The sequence below is a fragment of the Parambassis ranga genome, chromosome 14 (genome assembly GCF_900634625.1).
Source record: "Parambassis ranga chromosome 14, fParRan2.1, whole genome shotgun sequence".
NCBI classification, from domain to species: Eukaryota; Metazoa; Chordata; class Actinopteri; family Ambassidae; genus Parambassis; species Parambassis ranga.
In genome coordinates, this window is record NC_041034.1 from 15,764,612 (window position 1) to 15,785,470 (window position 20,859).

Consider the following 20,859-nt stretch of genomic DNA (forward strand, 5'->3'; position numbering starts at 1 on the left):
TCTTCATGCGTATTGAGAGAACCATCATCAGGTTTCTCTGGAGGGAGAGGACGAGATAAAAGTAGGCTGAGATGCAATCAACCCAAACAACTCCCCCACAGCTCCTGTAACACACACATACAGTACATATCCCTCTCTTGGCTATTATACAACACACATTACATAATTCAAACAATTTGTGACTCTGTTAAACAGACTTTTGAGGTGCCCTCGCTCATAAACACCCACACGGCTCTTTGAAAGCAGGACTAGCGGAGGGAACAGGTACACGCTCCAACCGGCGCCCCCGCCAGAGCAACACATTTTATGATTCTGCTAGGGACAATTTAAAAAAAATGCTCAGATGAATTCAGCACGACACGCTGGTTATGCAACAGGCTGCTTCAAGCACAGAGACAAATGCAGTAATCTGAGAAGCAGTGAGAGATGGTGAGACTGTGTTGTTCGCCAAGGTTATCTAAAGATGTACTGAAGTCAGGTAGCGTATTTCTCATTGTATCCAGTTTTGAACAACAACAGGGAAATTTAAATCTCACTCACTCACTTCAGAGACACATACAGGGAGTGAACCATATGCTGTTCTCCTCTGTAGAGAGTAACATATTTTCTGTGGATAAGGCAATAGATCAAGTTGAGGCTTTCATCCCTGTCATGTTACAAGTGGTGTCAGCCGGCTTTGCAGCACCAGAATCTGGTGCCATAAACAATAGATAACCACAAGAGTAATGACCTCATCTTTTACACTACTGACAAGTTCAAAACATCCTCACAAGGAGTCTGGGAGGCTTTAAAAACACTTCCTCCACATGAAAACAATTACATCATCATTAGTCTAATTAGTGTTAGCGAAGGCAGCCCAAAACTGAGCTCCTATAACAGCGCTGTGTTATTAAAGCTGTTAAAGGGTTAAAGAAAATGCCAAAGAACCTAATAGCCATTATCATTATATGTTTATATCATTTCAGCTCATTAGAGTGTAAAAATCTGGCAAGAAAGAAGGTAAACACCTGCTGGAGTGGCCAGCTGTCACTTGGCTGCACATTTCTACAGTAGGAATCGGAAAACAGCAGTATTAATAGCAATGGCGACAGCGAGACCACAGTTTTTAACGCTGCAACACCTGATAGTAGGTCTAATAAAGCCTATGCTTTAGATATGTTCAAGAGTAGGTAGAGTGTTTTGTCAAAAACAAAAAACAAAAAAAAATGTTGGAATTACCACACAGTACTAAAGCTCGTGTAGTCTACACAGTCCGGACAGGAAACGGGCAGTCTCCCTCCCTCGCCCTGGGACAGGAAGTCATAAAGCAGGATCAAACGCCTGGCAGTGCTCAAAGTCCTACCATATGAACAACATAATATCATGAGAGAATGTACCCTCAACAAAGAATTTGCAATAAGCAACTTTATGAAAAGTTGATCCATCGGGTAGCAGAGGATTTGCGGCATATAATCTGTAGATTAAACAAGAAGATTATTCACAAGTTAGCAGGACAGTAACCTACAGCTTCAACCTTTTACTTTTACATTAAACAAGCAGAAGCCTGCCCCATACTCTGACAACTGGAGTGGAATGTATATGAAAAGGTCATCAGAATGTGCTGAAATGTAAAGAAAGACAAAACACAAAAAATATGTAGCTTCAATTACTGATTTACAAAACGCCATGCAATGTTTAGCTACTCTATTTAATCAGTCAACACTAAAAATGTTTTCTGACTAATACATACAATACTATAATCAATGGTCAAGCTATTTTCTTGTGACCTACTGCTGCACTGTGTTCAGATATAAATCGGGATACGTCTCTACCACCGTACATCAACTCATGCTTACATGTGTTCAAAGGTCAATTTCTAGATAAGGCCACAGGCTAAAAGCTCTATTTCAGAGCCTTGCACTCACTTTAAATCTCCCTACAAGCCTGGGAAGATACTATTAATAAGTATTTTCCTCAGCCAGTAGATTACATGTCCACTTGTTTTCCTCTCTGTCTCACAGGCATATTCAATGTGTGTGTGTTTGTGGCTAGGGGCTTATGAACACGGCTGGATCACTACAGGAGCTGAGCAGATGCCTCTGCAACACTCTAGCATGCAAAAACTGCGTGCACTAACCCAAAAATAACAGCTGCAGTACCTCAAGCTACTGATTAAGAGTCAGCTACTGTTCCATCCTCATATGGTGCAGAGGAAACACAAGCTTAACACCAGGTATCAACCAGGCATCTATGAAGCTGACTAACTCACATTTTCATCACATTAGAAAGTAGACTTCTATTATATTACCAATATGCAACAATGAGAAGCACTATATACCTTTGTTTTTAGTCTGTAACAGTAGCTGTGTCAAAGGGGCTTCAAGGGCCAGGCAGAGTGTATAGATATACAGATGTGACAGTCTATTGAAGCATGCACACACACAGTTCCAGTTTGACTCTCTCAGGGATAAAGCTTTCACACAAAAGGTACTTTGACAAAGGGACTAGAACATGAGGAACTGGAATAAAGACACAGGCACACAGTTCTTGGTGGACAGCAGGGTTGAGGCCCATCCTTCCAAAAATCACTGGAATTTTCAATAAAATCAACTTGTGGAAAGTTCTGACAGACAATTTGAAAACCTGGTGACTAAGCCATTTGCCATTTTCCCTGCTGTTTCTCCCATCTTCATCCCTCACCTCCTCATCCTCCTTTGTCTAAACATCTCTACATCTGATCTGGTTCTGTTAATTCCAAATACAACAGGCGCTGTACATCTAAAGATTTTACTGAAGGTGTGGGATGGAAATCCAGGATGTCAGAAAGTCCTCTGACACTTTATACTATCTGACAGATTCATAAGGGACACTTCCTGGAGAAACACTTAGTGAGGTAGGTCAGGATGTAGTGGGGATTTGTGCAAAACAGGGAGCAACTGAAGCACCCACTAGTCTCTCCTAAGCATCTAAGTACATCCTCGACAAAGCCGTGAGCCTGAACTTTGACCTCTATGTAGTAAGGATGAAGTTCTCTGAAGAAATTATCAAATTTACCTTTAAGTTAGGTAACCTAGTTTTTTAGTTTTTAGTGTAAGTCCCTAAGTAGGTTTTTCAGTTTACTTAGGGAGGCTCATAGAGTTTCAGTCCTGAAATTAGTACATTCATCTACCCTGAAACAGCTCTGAAAAAAATCCTATGACAGAAGTTCCAGTAGCAAGAAATCACACAAAGGTATGGGTCAATCCAAAATGACCCTATAGTTCCTGCAGTTGAAAAACACCTACTGTCTCTGATTCAAAACAAAACAAAACATGATTGTAATTGTACTTTTTCTGATGCAGGCCGGTGCCACTGTCCTCTCCACCACTTCCTAGAATAGCCTCCCTGCATAATGAAGTGCAGAGCCACAGTGGGTAAACGCTTGCTCAATCTCAAACCCCAGCTCTGGCCATGTGGAAAGTATTGAAGTTCCTGCACAGTCTAAACAAAAAAACAGAAAGGAGCATTTGAACAAAGCAGCATTTGGGTATATGTTACAGCTTCATAACTGTCCAACCCCATCACCAGCTTCCACAGAGTGTGGTGTTCAAAATGCTGCCCAGAGCAAATGTCAGACACAGATGGTTATCCATCATAGCTAACCACTGCAGGAACAACTCTGGTCCCCTGACTGACCACTTGAAAGCCAGAACAGACTCTCCAAGCTGGGATACAGTGTGTTGCTAAGGCCCATTTACTTTAATATTGGCCAGACAGCTGCCAACAACAACAAGAGGAAAAAGGGAGAAAGTATTCTGGTCTCACTGGGGTTTGGGGGGGATAAAAAAACAAAAACAAAACAGTTGCATCTGGTGGTCAGAGACTTGGTCCTGCCAGGGATGTTAAATCTGATTAAGCAAGAAGGCAGAGAGACACTGAGGGGTGTCTCTGTAAAGCTGTCCCACCAATCAGTCAAGGACAAAGTAGGATAATGTGCGGGACAGAAGGGAATCTGCTTCACAGACAGAATCTTTACTCACTTTGATGTAGAAATTAAGATGAGAAAATTGATTCACAGTCTGGTTAGCATGGTATGTGATTTACATAATCCAGTACTACTTTATATTTTTTATGCAAGCCTAAAAAAGCAGGTACACTCTGGTAATAGATCAAAGAGGACAGCACAAACAAAGGGCATATCTCCAGGCTGATACATGACACTCATCCAGTGACCACAGAGGGATTTCACAGACACGCGGCCAAGGTGGGCCTTAGACAATCCACAGGGGTAGAGCCTCGCTGTGTGCTGGCAGGCATAGCCGGGAATGAAATGAGCTTTATCCCTCAGAGAGTGAAAGTGGGACTCTGATGAGAGGAATGAGGTGATTCTCTTCCCCCAATGTCATCTGTTGTCTATAATTCCACAGCTTGAGGACAGCCGGGGTATGTCAGGTTCATATGTGAAGAGGAAAGAGGAGAGCCCAGACCGATTCTTGCTTCTATTTCTGCCCTTGTCTCAATCTACATAATGAGCTTCAGTGTTACTTAACAGCTGAAAGAATGAGAGAAGCACTGGGAAATCTTAACTGATCCGGATTGGTTCAAAAACTGAAGCTCTTACGGCTGGACCAAGAGGCTCTCAACCCTCTCACGATCTTATCTGAACACAGCATTGACGGTCTCTCTGTTCAAATATGACACCCTTTGTATGATTCTGAAGCCCCCTCTTCAGACTGTTACCAATTATTTCTGAACCCTGACTCTTCCGCATGACAAAGGGGTGATGGAAACTGTGTGGAGAGATTCACGGTGTCTCTCTGGAGAGCCTTTCATTTTTGCAGCTCTGATGAGCTCCTTTGTTCTCACTTTAACTCCCAGCATCCCATAATTGGCCACCATCTGGGGCTCTCATTTCTATTCTTCTCCCTATCTTTGTGTCTCTCTGACTGCTTCTGCCACATGTGCTGCACATGCGTGGTCATGGTAGGAAATTATACATCTGTTGTCAATCGCTTATACTTTGCTGAAAGATTATGTAATGTTATAATGAAGACCAATTACCAAGCTGGCTGGGCTGTGACATCTCAGTGGTTCACTGCATAGCTGTGTGTTTGTACTTTTTACTGCAACAGAGAGAGACAAATGTGGTGGTAGGGAAGAGAGAGCAAAGTGAAAGAGGTCCCTCAGAGATCCTCTGGCCTTTTTACTTTGTCCCTTGTCCTCTTCATCATCCGATAACTACAGTAGAGCTTTTCTGCTTCCTACACAGTTCACTCTTCATCCTCAGCTTAACCAAAGCTTTAAAACACAGAGCTGCATGATTCCAAATAAACTTCAGTGTTAAGTACATGCTAATTGGCAGCCAGAATATTTGAGGACTTTAGGACTAACAAAATTTTGAGTGCTAACAGTACATGTAGTTATGCCCTCCCTTGACACAATCTGTGCCTTTAAATATTCATTTTAATCAATAAAAGTCATAAAGATTTAAAGTTCTCTACACTTACTTTATTCTGGAATACATCCCAGTCAGTGATTTATGAAGCTTGCTTTACTTTATTTGCATGTTTCCATTGATCCATATTTTCTTTTATTGGAATACAAAGGACATTTGTTTAGCTTCCCAGCTTAGGACACCTGAATGCAAAAATAAGCATAAAGCTGGATGACAAATGTTTAGTCTTCAAGCTAAGACGCTAACTAGGTCTGGCAGGTCTGGGGTTTTTCCTCTTCTACTCCAAAAGAGAAAAATACTGGGTATCTGCGATTTTGCATCTAAGGGTGCGTGTAGTTATTTAGGGCATGCAAATCCCATGTGGCAGGGAGTGAATGTTTTACGCAGGAACAAAGGCTGTCTAAGTGAGCGCCGTGACGGAGGAGCTTCTTTATAGAAAGATGACAAGGAAAAAATAAAAATCCATCAAAGAGCAGCTATCAGCTTCACTGATCAAGGGTCTTCTGATGAGGAAGTCAGTTTAATTGGGACTCATCAATAAAAAAGTACCATATGCTCAAACACAGAGATGAGAGATGAGACTCATTAAAAAACAGTTAAAAAAAGCTGTATGTTGAACATAAAGAATAATGTAAGTGAGGACTTGGATGGTCTTTGTTTCTGAATGAATGTACATCCTCCACCTATCTGCAACCCCCCTCCCAACACACGGCTAGCCAGACAAAGGAGGCACGATCTAATAAACACCAGGTGATGTAGCAGGCTGAAGTTATTGATATCATTTACATTGCATTAGCCCATCACCCAGTTGTGTGTGCATGTGCGTCTGTGGTTTTGTCCCCAGGGGGGCTGAACACACACACACACACACAGCACAGTCCCATCTGTTAGTGCTGTTGACAGCTGTGTGTGTTTGTGTGTATGTCTGCAGGGGGTGTGTAGGGTGGAAACATGACAGATCACATCCCTAAATGACACAGGGCAGAAACAAAATAGATGACACCATCTATTAGACATTCATTTATATTAATACCCACACACTGAAGCGTGGACACATGCAGACACACACATACCCTCATTAAATCCAATGAGCTCCATGTTCAAGCAAACACAGGGTGAAACACTGCTTTGCATGCCCCAGAGGGAAGACATTTTAAGAGAAATTACATCCTGTGAAAAAAAAGCTGGGAGTCCTACACATGAAATTTAATTTTTAAAAAAGAAAAAATATAAAAAAAAAATATAATTTTTCACGAGTGTTAATATGTGCTCAAGACACTGCTTTTTTTTGTTCCTTTCCCCCTTTTACTTACAAATACTTTCACTGTTTTTCCATTTTACTTATTTTACTTATCTACTTATCTTTTATTTATGACTATTTATACATATTGTACATATTTCTAAACTCTTCTAAGTCACCGGCATGTGTTTCATTCTCATGACGGCCTGATGTTGGCATGATGTTTGATCCAGCGCTTGAGAGATTAGATCAGAACTCGAGGCCTGCACTCTATGCACTGGCCCGGCGCCACAGGTCCACAAGCTTCACCGCTAATTCTCCAGATGGCCCGCCTGCTATTATCCCAAACAATGCCACTTTCACCAATAAACCCTTCACATAGCATGTAAATGTCAAACTGTGCATCTAATGCTTCACTCAGAGGAAGATGCTTTGGCTCTTTAGTGGGAACAGGAGTGCATGAAGATGCTCGTCTAAAACTTTACAACCCCACTGCACCCACAGCTTTACAGCAACACAAGGCTAATGCATGTATGCTTGTCCAGATGAAGATAAGAGCTGCCAGGAACTAACAAATTCATCGCCCCTTTCTCTTGTTGACCTAATGCCCAACTTCTCTGGCTCCCATTATCTCTGGGAAGCAGTTCAAAACAATCTGATAATGCTTAGTGAATCCTGGTAACACTGCTGCCATGGGGGGGCTCTAACATACTCAACCTGGAGCACAAAACAATAAACTCCTTTTACGAGAAATAAAAGGAAAAGGGCACAAAGGGATCCCTCTGCTGGGGACAACTCTCTGCTAGAGATGTTACATGACTCTTGAGCAATAATTAGATCATCAGAGGCGGCAGCAAGATACAGCAAAGGATACTGAAAGTACATGTAGCTCCAGGAACACTATGAGGAGCAAATTCGGTACAACTTTTAAGACATGGATTCAACAATCTGATTTCAGCAATATGTGGATTTTTTAAATCTACCACAGGCGGTGTTAATTGGCAGTGGACATCAAGGGTAATGATGGTTAGTAATTCATGTGACCATAAAAGAAAGGTTCATGTTGATGCCAGAGGCAGAACTTGAAATCTTTCAATGACTTTATGACTGACAGTTTTACCTTCACTGTCCTCAACAGCATTGACAGCTGGCAGAGCACACTAAATGGCTGAGGGTGCTTGTGGGTGTAAGAAAGACCGCAACTGACCCCAGGGGAGGCTGGGCTGGGGTGCATGAGGGCTGGTTTACCAGATGAAAGCATTGCTGTCACGCTGGGTGATATGATGCATTTCTGTTACACAAATCACTAGGGCTGTTAACCTAAACACTTACATAACTCTGAAGACAAGTATTGCAAGCCACAGCCAACGTGTAAGGCTCACTTGGGAGAACATTCACAGTGCATGTAGCAGTACAGAGGGTTTGCACTTTCCTCTAGTAACCAGTTCAGGACTTGGCGTCCTCTTTCAAGCAAAACTGAGAACAATCCTGGCAAGAAGAGATTTATGCATAATCACACAGATAATGGAATATTATGAGAATTTGACTAAATCTCATCAACTGTAATTTGGCGTGTACACATAGTGCTTAGCTGGAGGATAATCAATGGTTTAAAAACAAGCATATCACTGACAGCTTGCCAAATAAATCATACACAAGAAGCAGTGCTTTTCTGTAACTGCCAACTTTTGGGGCTGATACTGATCAATTTTTCCAAATCGCCTCCTCAAAGACATTTAAGAATTTATTTGTGTTGCCAGTTTGAAAGACAGGGGAGTGTAACACCGACTTTGTTGCCATTTAATGGAGGATTAGCACTGTGACCTTAGAGATCAGAGGTTATCTGCACTGGGGATATTGGCTGTAGGGCTGGAAATAAATGGTATTTCCCATGTGGACAAGCAACACAGTCAAGCTACTATACTGTTGCTTTAATCCTATGCTTTCACCCACCCACACACACACACAAACACACAATATAACCCTTGAAGCTATTTCCATTCAGAGAAAAAGCTGTAAGGACAAAGACATTAGACTGGCTTCCTTGTTCACTTTCTAAATAAAACCTTAGGCCCAATCATAACATCTTCTGATGACAGAGGCGATCAGCTTTCTCATAAGTAACAAAGTAAAGAAACAGCAGTGCGTAAAAAAAGAAAACTTCCAGCCCGATATGCCCATGTACGGTACAGTCAGTCAGTATTCCACAAGCTTGTTAAATAAATCAGAAGGTCTCAAGAGAGGAAAGCAAAACAGTGAAGGCTCCTTCTAAAGCCAGCTTCACCAGGAAAGCAAACAGCTCAGGTCTGAGTCTCTTTAGGTATACACTGTGCAATGCTTAGCATACCATATCCATATGATATATCAGCATAATGTGATGAAAGTTATACCATGTTTGACATATTCTCTGACACAATGTGGTCAAATAAAAAAAAGCTCTTTACTCAAGATTTAATCTTGCTTCAAAAACTATGTTTGCCAGAACATAAATCCTTCTGGTTCATGGATTACTGTTTATGGCCGGAATACAAAGACTATAGATGCAATACTGTAGTTGTCAACACGGTGCATATTAATAGGTAATATTAATAGACTTGCTATTGACTATATATCTACAGCCAAACTCACTACTGGTCTATGAATGTCATCCACAATCTCAGCAACATGCACTGCAGAGTGGAAGACATTCCCACCCTCTGTGAGGCTGGGACAGAACATGCCATTCTCCATTTCTGGTTCCCTTTCTATTACCCCTCCACTCTCACAGTGAGCCAGCAAACATGTGGCGTCTTTATTTATTTATTTATTTATCTATCTATCTGGACTGTTGTTGGCTGGAAGTGGATTTTCCCAGGAGCAGCAGCAGCAGAAGAAAGGCTGTGTATTACTGTCAAGCAAGTCACAATGCTGAATCACTGATGAGAAGCCACGACCTGGGAACAGATGAGATGTTTCCTTACAGCTTAGAAAAAGAAATCAACTAGTTGGTAATGAAATCTATCATCTGTGACAAAAACAGTAGGAGCTTTTCAATTAAAGCCATGACCTATCTAACTTTAAACATGAACGTATATATGATTATTATTTAATCATAATTCAGGAGTTAACCCACTTAACTCAATCTCAAAGGAAATACAGATAAACCCTTAAAAATAACAGTCTTAAAAGTTTAACTATTAGCTGTTATGATGAGAATTTCAACGCTTTTAGAAACTAAGAGATGCCACATTAGGACACACGTGCTGCAGCGACCTCCTTTTGCTTTTTAAAGGGAATCAAAGACACCAGTCAAGGACAAACTGAAAGAGAAAAGCTGGGAGAGTAGTCGTGACAAACAGGAAATGCTACAACAAACATGTTGTGGTTGTTTTTTTTTTCTTTTCTATCTGAGGCCTGTATGGAAGATGTGCAACAGGGACATAGGTCTGAGGAGAAACAAAATACCCACAAAAGACTTATAAGGATATTTTGGAAACACATCTTTCCCTTTAAAATGCAGCTTTACAGACATGATTCATGTTTGTCCCACTTTCTTGATATCTGAGACAGGAGATGTTTATTCCCAGTGCATGTGTCACTGCTTGGGTAATGCTTTTACCTGTGACTACAAATGTTATGCTATCTGCAGCAGCTACAAACAAACCCTGAACTGTTTTAGCTGATCTTCTCTCAAATCTGGAGAGTGTTAGAAGTTTCAGAAATAACCTGCTACCTGGTCACCTCTGGAACAGAAATATGAGGATCTTAATTGATGATAAGAGCTTTTTAAAACCCTCAGTACTGACCCAAATTCATAACATGAAGCTCTATCAATTACAGGGCAACAGAGAGACGGAGAGAAACTGCAGCAGCAGCTGAATGCAAGACTTGACCAAAATTATTTTCCAGAGGTGCTTTGGAAAAAAATGTAAATACAAAACCAAAACGCTGATGTAGAGTAGAGAACAGAATTCTGTCTTTATATCAAGAAACCACATATTCCACTGTTTAGACAGTATCTACCTAATAAGACTCTGAAAGGGACTTTTATAGTCACATTTCTCACAACAAGACAGGGAAACCCCCCTTAAATAAACTGTTTCAGACTATTAATCCAACCAACGTCATTAGAGGCCACCACTACAAAACCACTCCATTGTGCGCTGAGGCTAGACAGCTAATTAAAATGAGTCACATGTTGGAAAATCCACCCATGAGGACAGAGACACTCCCCCTTTGTGTACGCTTCACTTTTTTGATGGCCCATCAGCATCTGTCTTCCTACCTGCACTTGCCCTTTGCCCATGATCTTGTCCACGATCTCATTGTCGTCTTTGTTTAGCATGCTCTTGTCGTAGCACTTCTCGTAGCACAGTATCCGCAGGTACTGGGAGCCCTCCAACTCTATCTCAAACTCCTATAAAATGACACAGATGCAGAAAAGAAGAATAAGAGGACTGTTCTGGGGGAAAAAAAGGACATAAAGGAAGATGTGCTGGTGACTGACTTCATTCCACTGAGGCTCTGTGGTGTCTCTGAAGACTCGCGTCTTGGCCTTGCTGACAAAGTATCCAAAGGAGTCCACTTCAAGCGTGCAGTATAAATCTAACAGAAAACACAGAAGGCGGACATGTTCATTAGAGAAGATAATAAAAAGTGATGGTAGCATGAAATTATAATGTTTGAGTTTAATTATCACTGTGACATGATGCATCTGTTTTACAACCATTAAAACAGGATTTGAATTGGTAATGATGTCAAGAAAGGTCAAGATCATAACAGACTAACACAATATTTCTTTTTAATGAGTCTCTCTACACTAAGATCATGTTTATTTTTAGCTAATACTCATGTATGCTAATCCTCGACCACTAACAGGCCACTTTTTTCATTACTGAATAACCTCTACATCTGTTATTATTTCCATATAGTATATTATTCAATTCCTGGAGTCAATATTGATGTGTTCAAATGTCAGAGTATAATCACATTTGAGAACAGGGATAAAGATAAAGTTCCTTAATAAAAAGTCTCATTGGTAACAGAACCCATTTTCAATCAAAAATGTTTAAAGGTAAAGTTAATTTAAATGAGTGAGAGATTGAACTGGCAGCTGATTTGATTCCCAAAGTGAAGCAGCCCTTCATTTTGTCAATTTGTCTCAGTCTGTCAGGTGACCGACATCAATCTCCTGCCTGTGTCCACAATCAGCGCCACCAGCACCCCCTTCCACTTTTAACATCCTCATACCACAGCCGGCGCTCCCCTGGGATCAGCTCACACTCGGCTCTTACATGGAGCAATTAAGTCTGCTAATGTGTTTCTTTAAATGCTGCTGAAGCATTCCTGTAGACTGCTACGGCCTGTCTGAAGAGTGTCTATATGCCCTGTAGCCTGGACCTGGTCCCCTGGGTTAACCTCAGTCTGACAGTATGATGGATGGGTGTATGGTTCGACCTTTTACCAGGACAGTCCCCAAGATGAGGTGATGGGGGGGTATATGTATCTATAAACACTTATAGAGTGGAAAAGCAATGTCATCATCATTATCATCAGAAACAGCAGCCTGACCTCAGCCTGGTGATGGAGAGATACCAAACATACCACCTGAGTGAGCTTTGACAGACTGGAACAAACCTTTACACATGTAACTAACAGGGCTATACAGTACAATGGAATTTCAATCCATCTGGTTTCATTCCTTCCTTCTTTGTTTGTTTTCTCAGCATCCTGAAAGGTTCTGCCATAATTACTTCCAATGAGGAAGAGATTAGTGGTGGTGGTATGAGGGAAGTTCAGGCGGGGAATTCAGTGTGACCATCTGGGGGATATTTATAAAATGAAGCAGTTATCGTACGCTTCCGCTACATACGGAAGCATAACAGCTCATGGCTGTCACCCTAACCCAACATAAACTACCTGTCAGAGTCTGCAGTTACATCAAGTTTATACTGAAGCACACTTTAGTTTGGCACTTTAACTTTCTAATAAAAAGGCAGGGCATTTTTTTTTGAGATATGGTTTTTTTTCTGATCTTGATCTCATTCAGGCACAAAGAGAGGAGTGTATTCATAGTCCTGAGCAGCTCCTACTTTTCTGGAAGTTGATTTCCTCTCCATCTGAAATAGATTTATGTGCCCAGACCTAAAATTTAAACAAGGCCAGAGAGAGGATATTTAGAGAGGTTTTTTTGTGTCCTCGCAGTGGATCCAGGAGGGCTTTGAGAAGTAGGACAGCTTAAAAGAGGCCTGGAACTCCATGAGTTTTCATTTTCCTGGCAGGTCACCATCAGGCTCAGAGTATGGAGGGGATAAATTGGCCAGCATGGGGTCTCTGACCTCTAAAAACAGGGGTTAATGGATACCATCCTTTTTCATCTCAATTAGCAGAGAGCTGCAGCCCTTGCGATGTGCGTGTGTTCTTATACAGGAGGCTAATCTCTGCCCGAGGCTCTGCTGAATCCTGGGTCAAACTGTGGGTTCACAGAATTAGGAGGCAAGTGATAATCAGTTAAACTAATCAGCGTCTCTACAGTTGCAAGCCTCGCTTTTAGAATGGTTGTTTGTTTTGAAGTTTAGCTCAAAGGCTTCAGGAGAAAATAACCTTCTAGGAGAACAAACGGAATGAGCAGGGAACAGGCATAATGGAAGTGTTTTTTATAGAATCCAGAAGGAGAAAACTAATAAAAGCACAGTAAACAATGAATCAGAAAACCTGCAGCTGGGGCTGGATTGGATTACACACAGAGAACATGTGAGCGCTCCGAGCAGTGTTTTGCTTTTAATTTTTATGGGAACAGTGGCAAAGTGTTGGTCCTGAAACTTCTTTAGTCCTGTAGCATCTGTTCAAGACTCCATGGGTGACAGCAGAGAAGCAGTGTGAACTGCATCCTCTTATCTGGATCTGTACACACCGTTCCAATAATATGTGGCGCAGACGAGTGCAATTTTATAGCACTGGGTTGTAGAAAGTGTTGTCTTCATACAATGCACCTCACTGACACTCACATACTTAAAAATAAACCTAGAAGTGACATGACACGTTTTCCACCTCTCTACTAGGTCATGATTTCCACAGGCAGTTTTTGGGAGATGCTCGACTCCCAGCTTTCTCCTCTGTGACCCACTTTGACAAACTTTGCCCTGGGCTGAATTTAAAGCCTTTTCCCACTGGGGGAAGATTGTTGTGACATAAATAACAGATCCAATAAGCTCCCCCATTACATGCTTATAGGAAATTTCAGGGGAAAAGAAATAAAGACGGTTGTTAAGGATTTCGTGCCTGCTCAACAATCTGAAACAGTAAATAATGACTGCTATTTCCCACCAATACACACTTCTATCCTGATGTGGTAATAATTACCATGCGCAGAGTGAGAACCTAACATGAGGCTATGCAAAGGAGCTGCTTCATAATCTTTGTGCAAAATGTTTAGGGAAAGTAGGTACACTGAGAAACGCCTCGAGCAAATACAGTACACAGAGCCTAAATTACACAACAGTATCCACATCAAAACTACATAAAAAGGCTGAATGGATGCCTTCATTAAGCTGTAACTGGAGGAAACCATAACTTTGGTGATTTTTGGTATTTATTCTGGCAAAAAGCTCATTCCCTATTCATAAAGCAGGGCTAGGTACTGGTGAAATTGAGTTCTACTGTAGCTGGGTTTGGTAAAGTTCTGACCCTGTCAGAATAAAGAATTAATTTATTTAACTTTTGTTCTTTTCTGAATTAACAGAGTATCTGACATATTATATTATATATTATATAACTCCTCCATCATGAAAACTACAGTGACACACTAATAACACTGACACATCCTGCAGTGCCTCCCTGGCATGCCTGCCCCACCCTGGTTCTGTACGCTCCACCAGACACATTGACATCAAACCGTATCAGTGAAACTTCCCTCCACACACATAGACCCACACTTTCTTCACTTGACGCGCTCCATCAAGGATCAAACAGGCTTTCCGGGGAAAGAGCTTTCCAATCCATTAACCAGGAAATTCTAGTGGGCCAGCTTTCACATGCAGGACTGTGAGCTGTCATGGTAACAGAGAAATCACATTTCTCTTCTCCTGTTATTTGAGATTTGAACTGGTACTTGGGCAACACAGGGCACAAAGAGTGCCGGGGTAACAGCTGTCCACTACTGACACGCCTGAAACAGCCTCTGTGGGTTCTGCCAACATCTCACACAGCTGATAATAAAAACACACAAAGCTTTGTCTTTGTCTGCTGTTGTAGAGCAGCCTGCAGTGCAAAATGTGTTTCTTTCCACATGCATGTCATCTTTTGTTTTTATGTTACTTGTCTAGTAAACATTTTTTTCTATAATTCCTCAATGTTCTTTTTCCTTTATCCGCCCATCTCTTCCTTAGCTATGGAATAATGGAAAGTGCATGTGCAGGCTGCAGTGATTGACTGAATCATGTGTTTTGCTGGCAGCAGAGCAGCTATGTGTGAGGGGATGCTGAATGTGTGCACAAGTGTTGTTAAAAAAAAAAGGCAGTTTCTGGCCGACTTACTGGCTGACTCCTTAAATCCTTTGGCAGAGTGGACGATCACATGCAGAAAGCCGTACAGGCCAGGAGTCTCCTCATCTGGAAAACAAGCACACAGAGGAGAATCTAGTGTAAATATGGCAGCACGCTGCATTTAAAAGATAGAAAGGAAGTTTGTGTGGATAAATCAATAAATCAGTGCATTAATAAGGACATATTATGACACGAATGACTGTCCTGCATATTGCCTGTAGCATCATCACTGAGCTAGTGACTCATGGAGAAAGAATCAGAAAGAAACAGGAAATCATCCCGCTGAGCTCACTGTATCTGTAGTTTCCATATCAATCACTTTGCAACTGCAGCACTCATACAGTAGATTTTTGTTTAGCACTGTGGTATCTTTATATGGCAACTTACATTTAATACTTTGCATTAGATAAATGAAGAAACAACTCTAAGGATGTTAAAACTAACTGTCAAATCAGTATCAGACCACACAATAACAAGCACATTCTTCCACTGTAACAACTCAGCTGGCTGCTGAGTGGGTGGACTTTTTTTGGGTGGCCTGCTATACCCCCCTTGATGAGAGAAACATAAAGAGGATACAGTCTTGCTTTAGTAGAGGCCTGTGAAGCCTGGCTGTTTCCTGATAAATAAACTGCAGTGGAGGGTAGCAGGACTGTTGTGAGCCCCACTGTAGGCGGCTGAGAGACGGGCAGTCAGCCCTCAGGGTTAACTGTGTGTGTGTGTTTAATATAAGTAAAGTTTCACAGGGAGACAGTTCAAAGGTTCAGCTTCGAGGTGGCCTGTGTGCTGCTTTTAAACTGAAACTGAGATCCTTTTCTTTAAATGAACATCTGACCAGAACAATTCATTTGATTAAATCCTTACCTAACATCTGACAAGTAATATTTACTCAATGCATGCAGTCAAACAAAAAAGTATTTCTGTCTTTTCATCCATTCTCATAGTTCTGACAAGCATTCCTCCACCAGCTGGTCCCCATTTAAACGCCTACTGCGGTTCTTGCATGTCACTGAGGTGTGTGTATGTGTGTTTATGTTTGCTCTATATTGAGGGTGGGTCAAATGTCTCAGACACAGGGATATCACTCCCCTGGAACAAAAGGAGAGCATCAACAAACTGGAGCAAAACCAGCAGAAGAATAACATTTGTCAAAGCATCTGACATCATTAAGCAATTATCTCAGAACTATGCATGACATTACTTTAAACCTTATTAATTTGAAAACTGGAAGTTACATAAAAGCTGTCCCCTTTACAATTTTTTTACAAAAATTATCTATAAAGACCAAAACCGATTTTGTATCAGGCTGTGAAAATATGCATTTCTGTTGACTCACTTTTGGCCCCAGCCTCAAGTGGCCACTAAAGGAGCTGCAGTGTTTGGCACTTCTGCAGATTAATTCCTAAGCCTGCTCGAACATTAGCCGTATTTATAGTCATGTAGTCATATAAAATACTGCAATAAAATAACATGTGAACACATTCACAAACTGTATAATTGTTATTATTTCTCACAAATTTGTTATGAATATTTAATGAATAATGTCCTACAACCTAGAATTATTATTTTTAGTGACAGGTTTAGATCAGGTTTACGCATTTTAAAGACATTCCTCTCTCTTGTGTGACTAATGCTGAGGTCTTGGATGCCCAGCAGGCAGAGAAAAGACACAAAATGAAAAACATTTGCATTGTTCTGTGTCTTTGTCTGCTGACAAACTTCATACATTTGCTGTTAAACTGTCAGATGACGTTCAGGAAGCTCAGAGCAAAGAAAAGCACAGCAGTGACTTGTCATCACCCCTCAAAGTTTACCAGAAAACCAAAAATTCCTACGATTACCACTTCAGAGATTTTAGATGTCAAAATAATAGCTCACATAGAGTTTCTGTTATATAAGAAGCAAATCCTTCTTCTTTATATGTTCAGGACAATGTGTCGTCTGTCAACTCTGTTTTTATGCGTGTGCACTGTGTGTGCATGTGAGACCCTTGTGCCACTTGAGGAGATCAGAATAGGTCGCACAGATGGCTTTATTGTCACCGCTGCCTCTGAAAGCGGTTGCAATGTAAAATTCTGGAGCAATAACAAACATATAGGAGCTGAGAGCTCACCGGCGACACACTGCATTGCATTGACTGCTACAAGCTAGATGAGAAACATATTGTAACCCAGTTTCATCTCCTGAAGAACCCCCTCTCTCTTATTATGTGGCTTTTCTGTGCTGTGAGTGGAACAGGCTCTTTTGTATGAATTTCAATTTAATACAGAAGAGAGAAGACGGAGCAAAGGCTGTGTGATCACAGGAGAAAGATGTGTGTTCAGTTACAGCTCTCACCGTCTTTGTTACTGGTGACAGGAATGTTGTGGACAGTTCGGAGTTTGAAACAGGAGCTGGTCAGGACCTGGAGCTCCACAGAACTTAATACACATGCCTGGAGATCTGGGGAAAAAATAAATGCAGCCAGCTACGGTGAAACTTTTACTTTCCTGTGGTACAGCAGTTAAAAAGTGGTTTTAAACTACTTCAAGATGAAGCAAGTAGAACAATTCAATCCAAAGCCAGTGTTACCTTTCTTCTGGAGTTTCTGGATACTTTCTCTCCACTCTGACCTCTCATAGTCAGAGGAAAGGAGGAACAGGTAGCTCTGGATACACACACCGACAGACAAAAACACATTATACATTAATCAACTTTGCTGTGATTTAAAATGATGATTTGAAAGGAAGATGCCTCCCTCTAGTGGTCATTTGAGAGCTGCAGAGTCAATAATGCAGTGGCTGTAAAGATAGGACCGGGTACCTTTCCGTGTTTGTTGTAGATGCGAAAGGGGATGGTGGGGGAGTGCAGGAGCAACCAGGACTCCTGCTCATTCATCTTCTTCCTCAGGCGCTCCACGCGGCTCTGACCCTTTGGTGCTTTCTATTCAAATACACAGCAGCAAACAGATTCAATTAAATTGCTTTCAGACTGTGATAAACAAACTCAGATACACAGACATAATATGCCTCTATTTAGATACTGTGTTATACTGTCAGACTATTAGAGCTCCAGCTCTAAAACAGGAGCAGGGTGCTTTTCATTTTTTCTGTCGATTGGCAAATAACCGACTTTGCGTTTTGTTTTGTTTTCTTTGCAGACAACACAGCTTTAGACTTAAAATCTTTCCTATTTTCCACAAAAGTCAGTGGATGAGTTTCAGAAAGTGAGCTCTGTGCTGTGGCTCTTTATATATAATTTAAGGATCTCAAGCTTTTTGTCAGTATTTAAGGAAAACAAACACACTCAGCCCTCACCAGGAAGCCATGAGTCAGAGCCTGCCAGAGCCTAGAATCAGCTTGATCTCCCCCCACATTGGCCTCCTGTGACTAAATACCAGCCATGGTCACTCACTGTGCCCCGGGTGGGCGCGTTTTAACGCCATGAGAGGGGAATAACAGGAACTCTGCTGCTAAAGCCTTTAGAGTGTCTCAGCCAGAGAAGTGGGGGTGTAATACTGACTGGAAGTAGAAGTTTATATTATCTTTTAATGTTGATTTCAACAACTGAAATTTGTTTCTGTAGTTGTCAGGGCAAACATTTTACACATTGTTGATGACACACAAAAAGGACTTTACCTTTACTTAAAGCTACATGTTTTTTTTAGGTTTATGTGTTTCCTCAGCTTGATGATCTCTGAAATAGATTTCAGGATTTGTTTACGTAATCAGGAGTTTCCCTATATGGGTCATTAAAGTCTGCAACTGAGTAAGCTGACGGGAAGTTTTAGCAATTCCAGTAAGGAAGGATTGATATAGAAGAGTCTTCTACAACCTGTGCATGCTATAAATAAACACTTATCTAAGGTTTTACTGGACAATCACTCAAAACTTCCTTCTGATTCACTTGGGTGTAACAACAGGAATGGAGGTAATAATAAGTTCCAAGGAACACTGGAAAGTCCAGCTGAGAGAAGACAAGTTTCAATGACTTAATAACTAATATTCCCTTATAAAGTGAATGCTTTATAATGTATTTCATAGATAATGTACATTCTCTAATAACGGAACTACCTATTCCTTTCCTCCTTAAATAAGCTCTAAATCCTGCACTTGAGTTAAACCCATGATCACTGTCTAAGCTTTTCTAAGTCGCAGGAATACACTGGATTTGTCGCCGCATGCCACAAAAAACAACAGCAGGATTACCTTCTCTTTCTGTATATCACTCTTTATAGCTGAGATCTTTATCTTCATCTCCTCAATCTCATGCTCAGGCAGCACTTGGATGCTCGGGCAGGAGTCGGTGTCGTCCAGGGTTTGGAAAGTTAAGTCGGCCAGAGGTATATACCACTTGCACTCATACTGCTGATGGCGGCTGCGAAGGACACAAAAGGGAGTGATGATGAAACAAGAGTAACTAGAACACTTGAAACTTATGACGTGCTGAATTACACTAATTGGCCTAATGAAGATATTAAATTCTATTCAAAGGACCATTTCACCTCAAAGCTAATTTTACCTCTAATGAATCATTGTCAATCTTGATGCCACAAAGACATATTAATAAAAAAGATGCATGCAGAGCGCCACTTCCACCAGAGCCGAGAAGACTAATGAACACTGTCACTAATGAGAATTTAATACGCATTTCTGAGTGCTGCACAGTCAACCCATTAGCAGTGCCACACCTTCATCAGACAGCTAATTTCAATCCATACAGAAAGATTATATTAATATTACCGCCAGACGTCCTTACTTATATTATGCTTCTGCATGGTATTCATTTCACTCTTTTATTGTGCACTTACCAGGAACTGTGAAAATATCAGTATCAGGCAGTAAATGCAGGTGTTTTATATAAGGATTACTTGAGACAGATTACTGATGTATTTTTCCACAAAATTGGTTTGTGTCTACATTTTAAGACAGACTGTTTTTTTTTAACAGCAAAAATATAGCCACTACACTTATTTGTACTTAAACCTTGTTAACGTGGCATCGTCATTACAATTTTTTATTCCTTAATCAATAGTCTGAGTACATCTAATTTGCTCCCCTTGAGGCTTCTCCCCTCCCTCTTCTAGTTATGGTCTCCTGATCTCTTGCCCTTTATTATCATTTTGTCTCACTGCTCTCATGTCTTCTGGAAAAGCTCTGTTTTACAGACAACCCATTATTTTTTGTTGACACTCAAAGACACACAAATACATAGAATTGACTGAATCTGAGTAAATCACCATATCCAATCAGCAGGGTGCAATATCTCTAAAGAAAATTAGAACATGTCCATATGTTGGAACATGTGGCAGTGGACTCTTTGGAAATACAACTAAATCCAAAATAATAGAATAGACATAATCACAGGATTTGGAAGAGATTATTGAAGTGGCTTTACACAAGGTGATAAGAGTTTCTGGGTGGTTGCTCTGCCTGTGTGTGTGAGTGCAGCCTGTAGGCGGCAGCTGAGATAAGAGACAGACCATAATAGTCTGATTTACAGGTCTGCTAGCTATGGCAACACTGTGCATCTCTCGGAGGCGGGCGGCTGTAAATGACAGACCAACGGTGAATGTCAATGATCCAATCATCCAACAGGACCTGCCCTGCTGAGGAGGCCTGTAAATGTGACAATCTCCTGACATGTGTCAAGCATTTACATGTAGCATTACGCATACACACACAATAGATGTTTGTGTCAACTCT

General features: G+C 41.1%; 1 protein-coding gene across 4 annotated transcripts in view; it reads right to left on the reverse strand.

Moving 5' to 3' along the window:
• abr (ABR activator of RhoGEF and GTPase) overlaps positions 1 to 20,859 on the reverse strand; it is a 90,609-nt gene that overhangs the window by 20,173 nt on the left and 49,577 nt on the right. For all 4 annotated transcript variants that reach the window (XM_028420886.1, XM_028420887.1, XM_028420888.1 and 1 more), the window contains 7 exons: positions 19,363 to 19,531; positions 17,978 to 18,097; positions 17,747 to 17,822; positions 17,513 to 17,617; positions 15,167 to 15,241; positions 11,140 to 11,237; positions 10,918 to 11,049 (listed from right to left, as the gene is read on the reverse strand). In XM_028420886.1, coding sequence (XP_028276687.1) covers positions 10,918 to 11,049; positions 11,140 to 11,237; positions 15,167 to 15,241; positions 17,513 to 17,617; positions 17,747 to 17,822; positions 17,978 to 18,097; positions 19,363 to 19,531 — 775 coding nt within the window. The remainder of the gene's footprint in view (positions 1 to 10,917; positions 11,050 to 11,139; positions 11,238 to 15,166; positions 15,242 to 17,512; positions 17,618 to 17,746; positions 17,823 to 17,977; positions 18,098 to 19,362; positions 19,532 to 20,859) is intronic.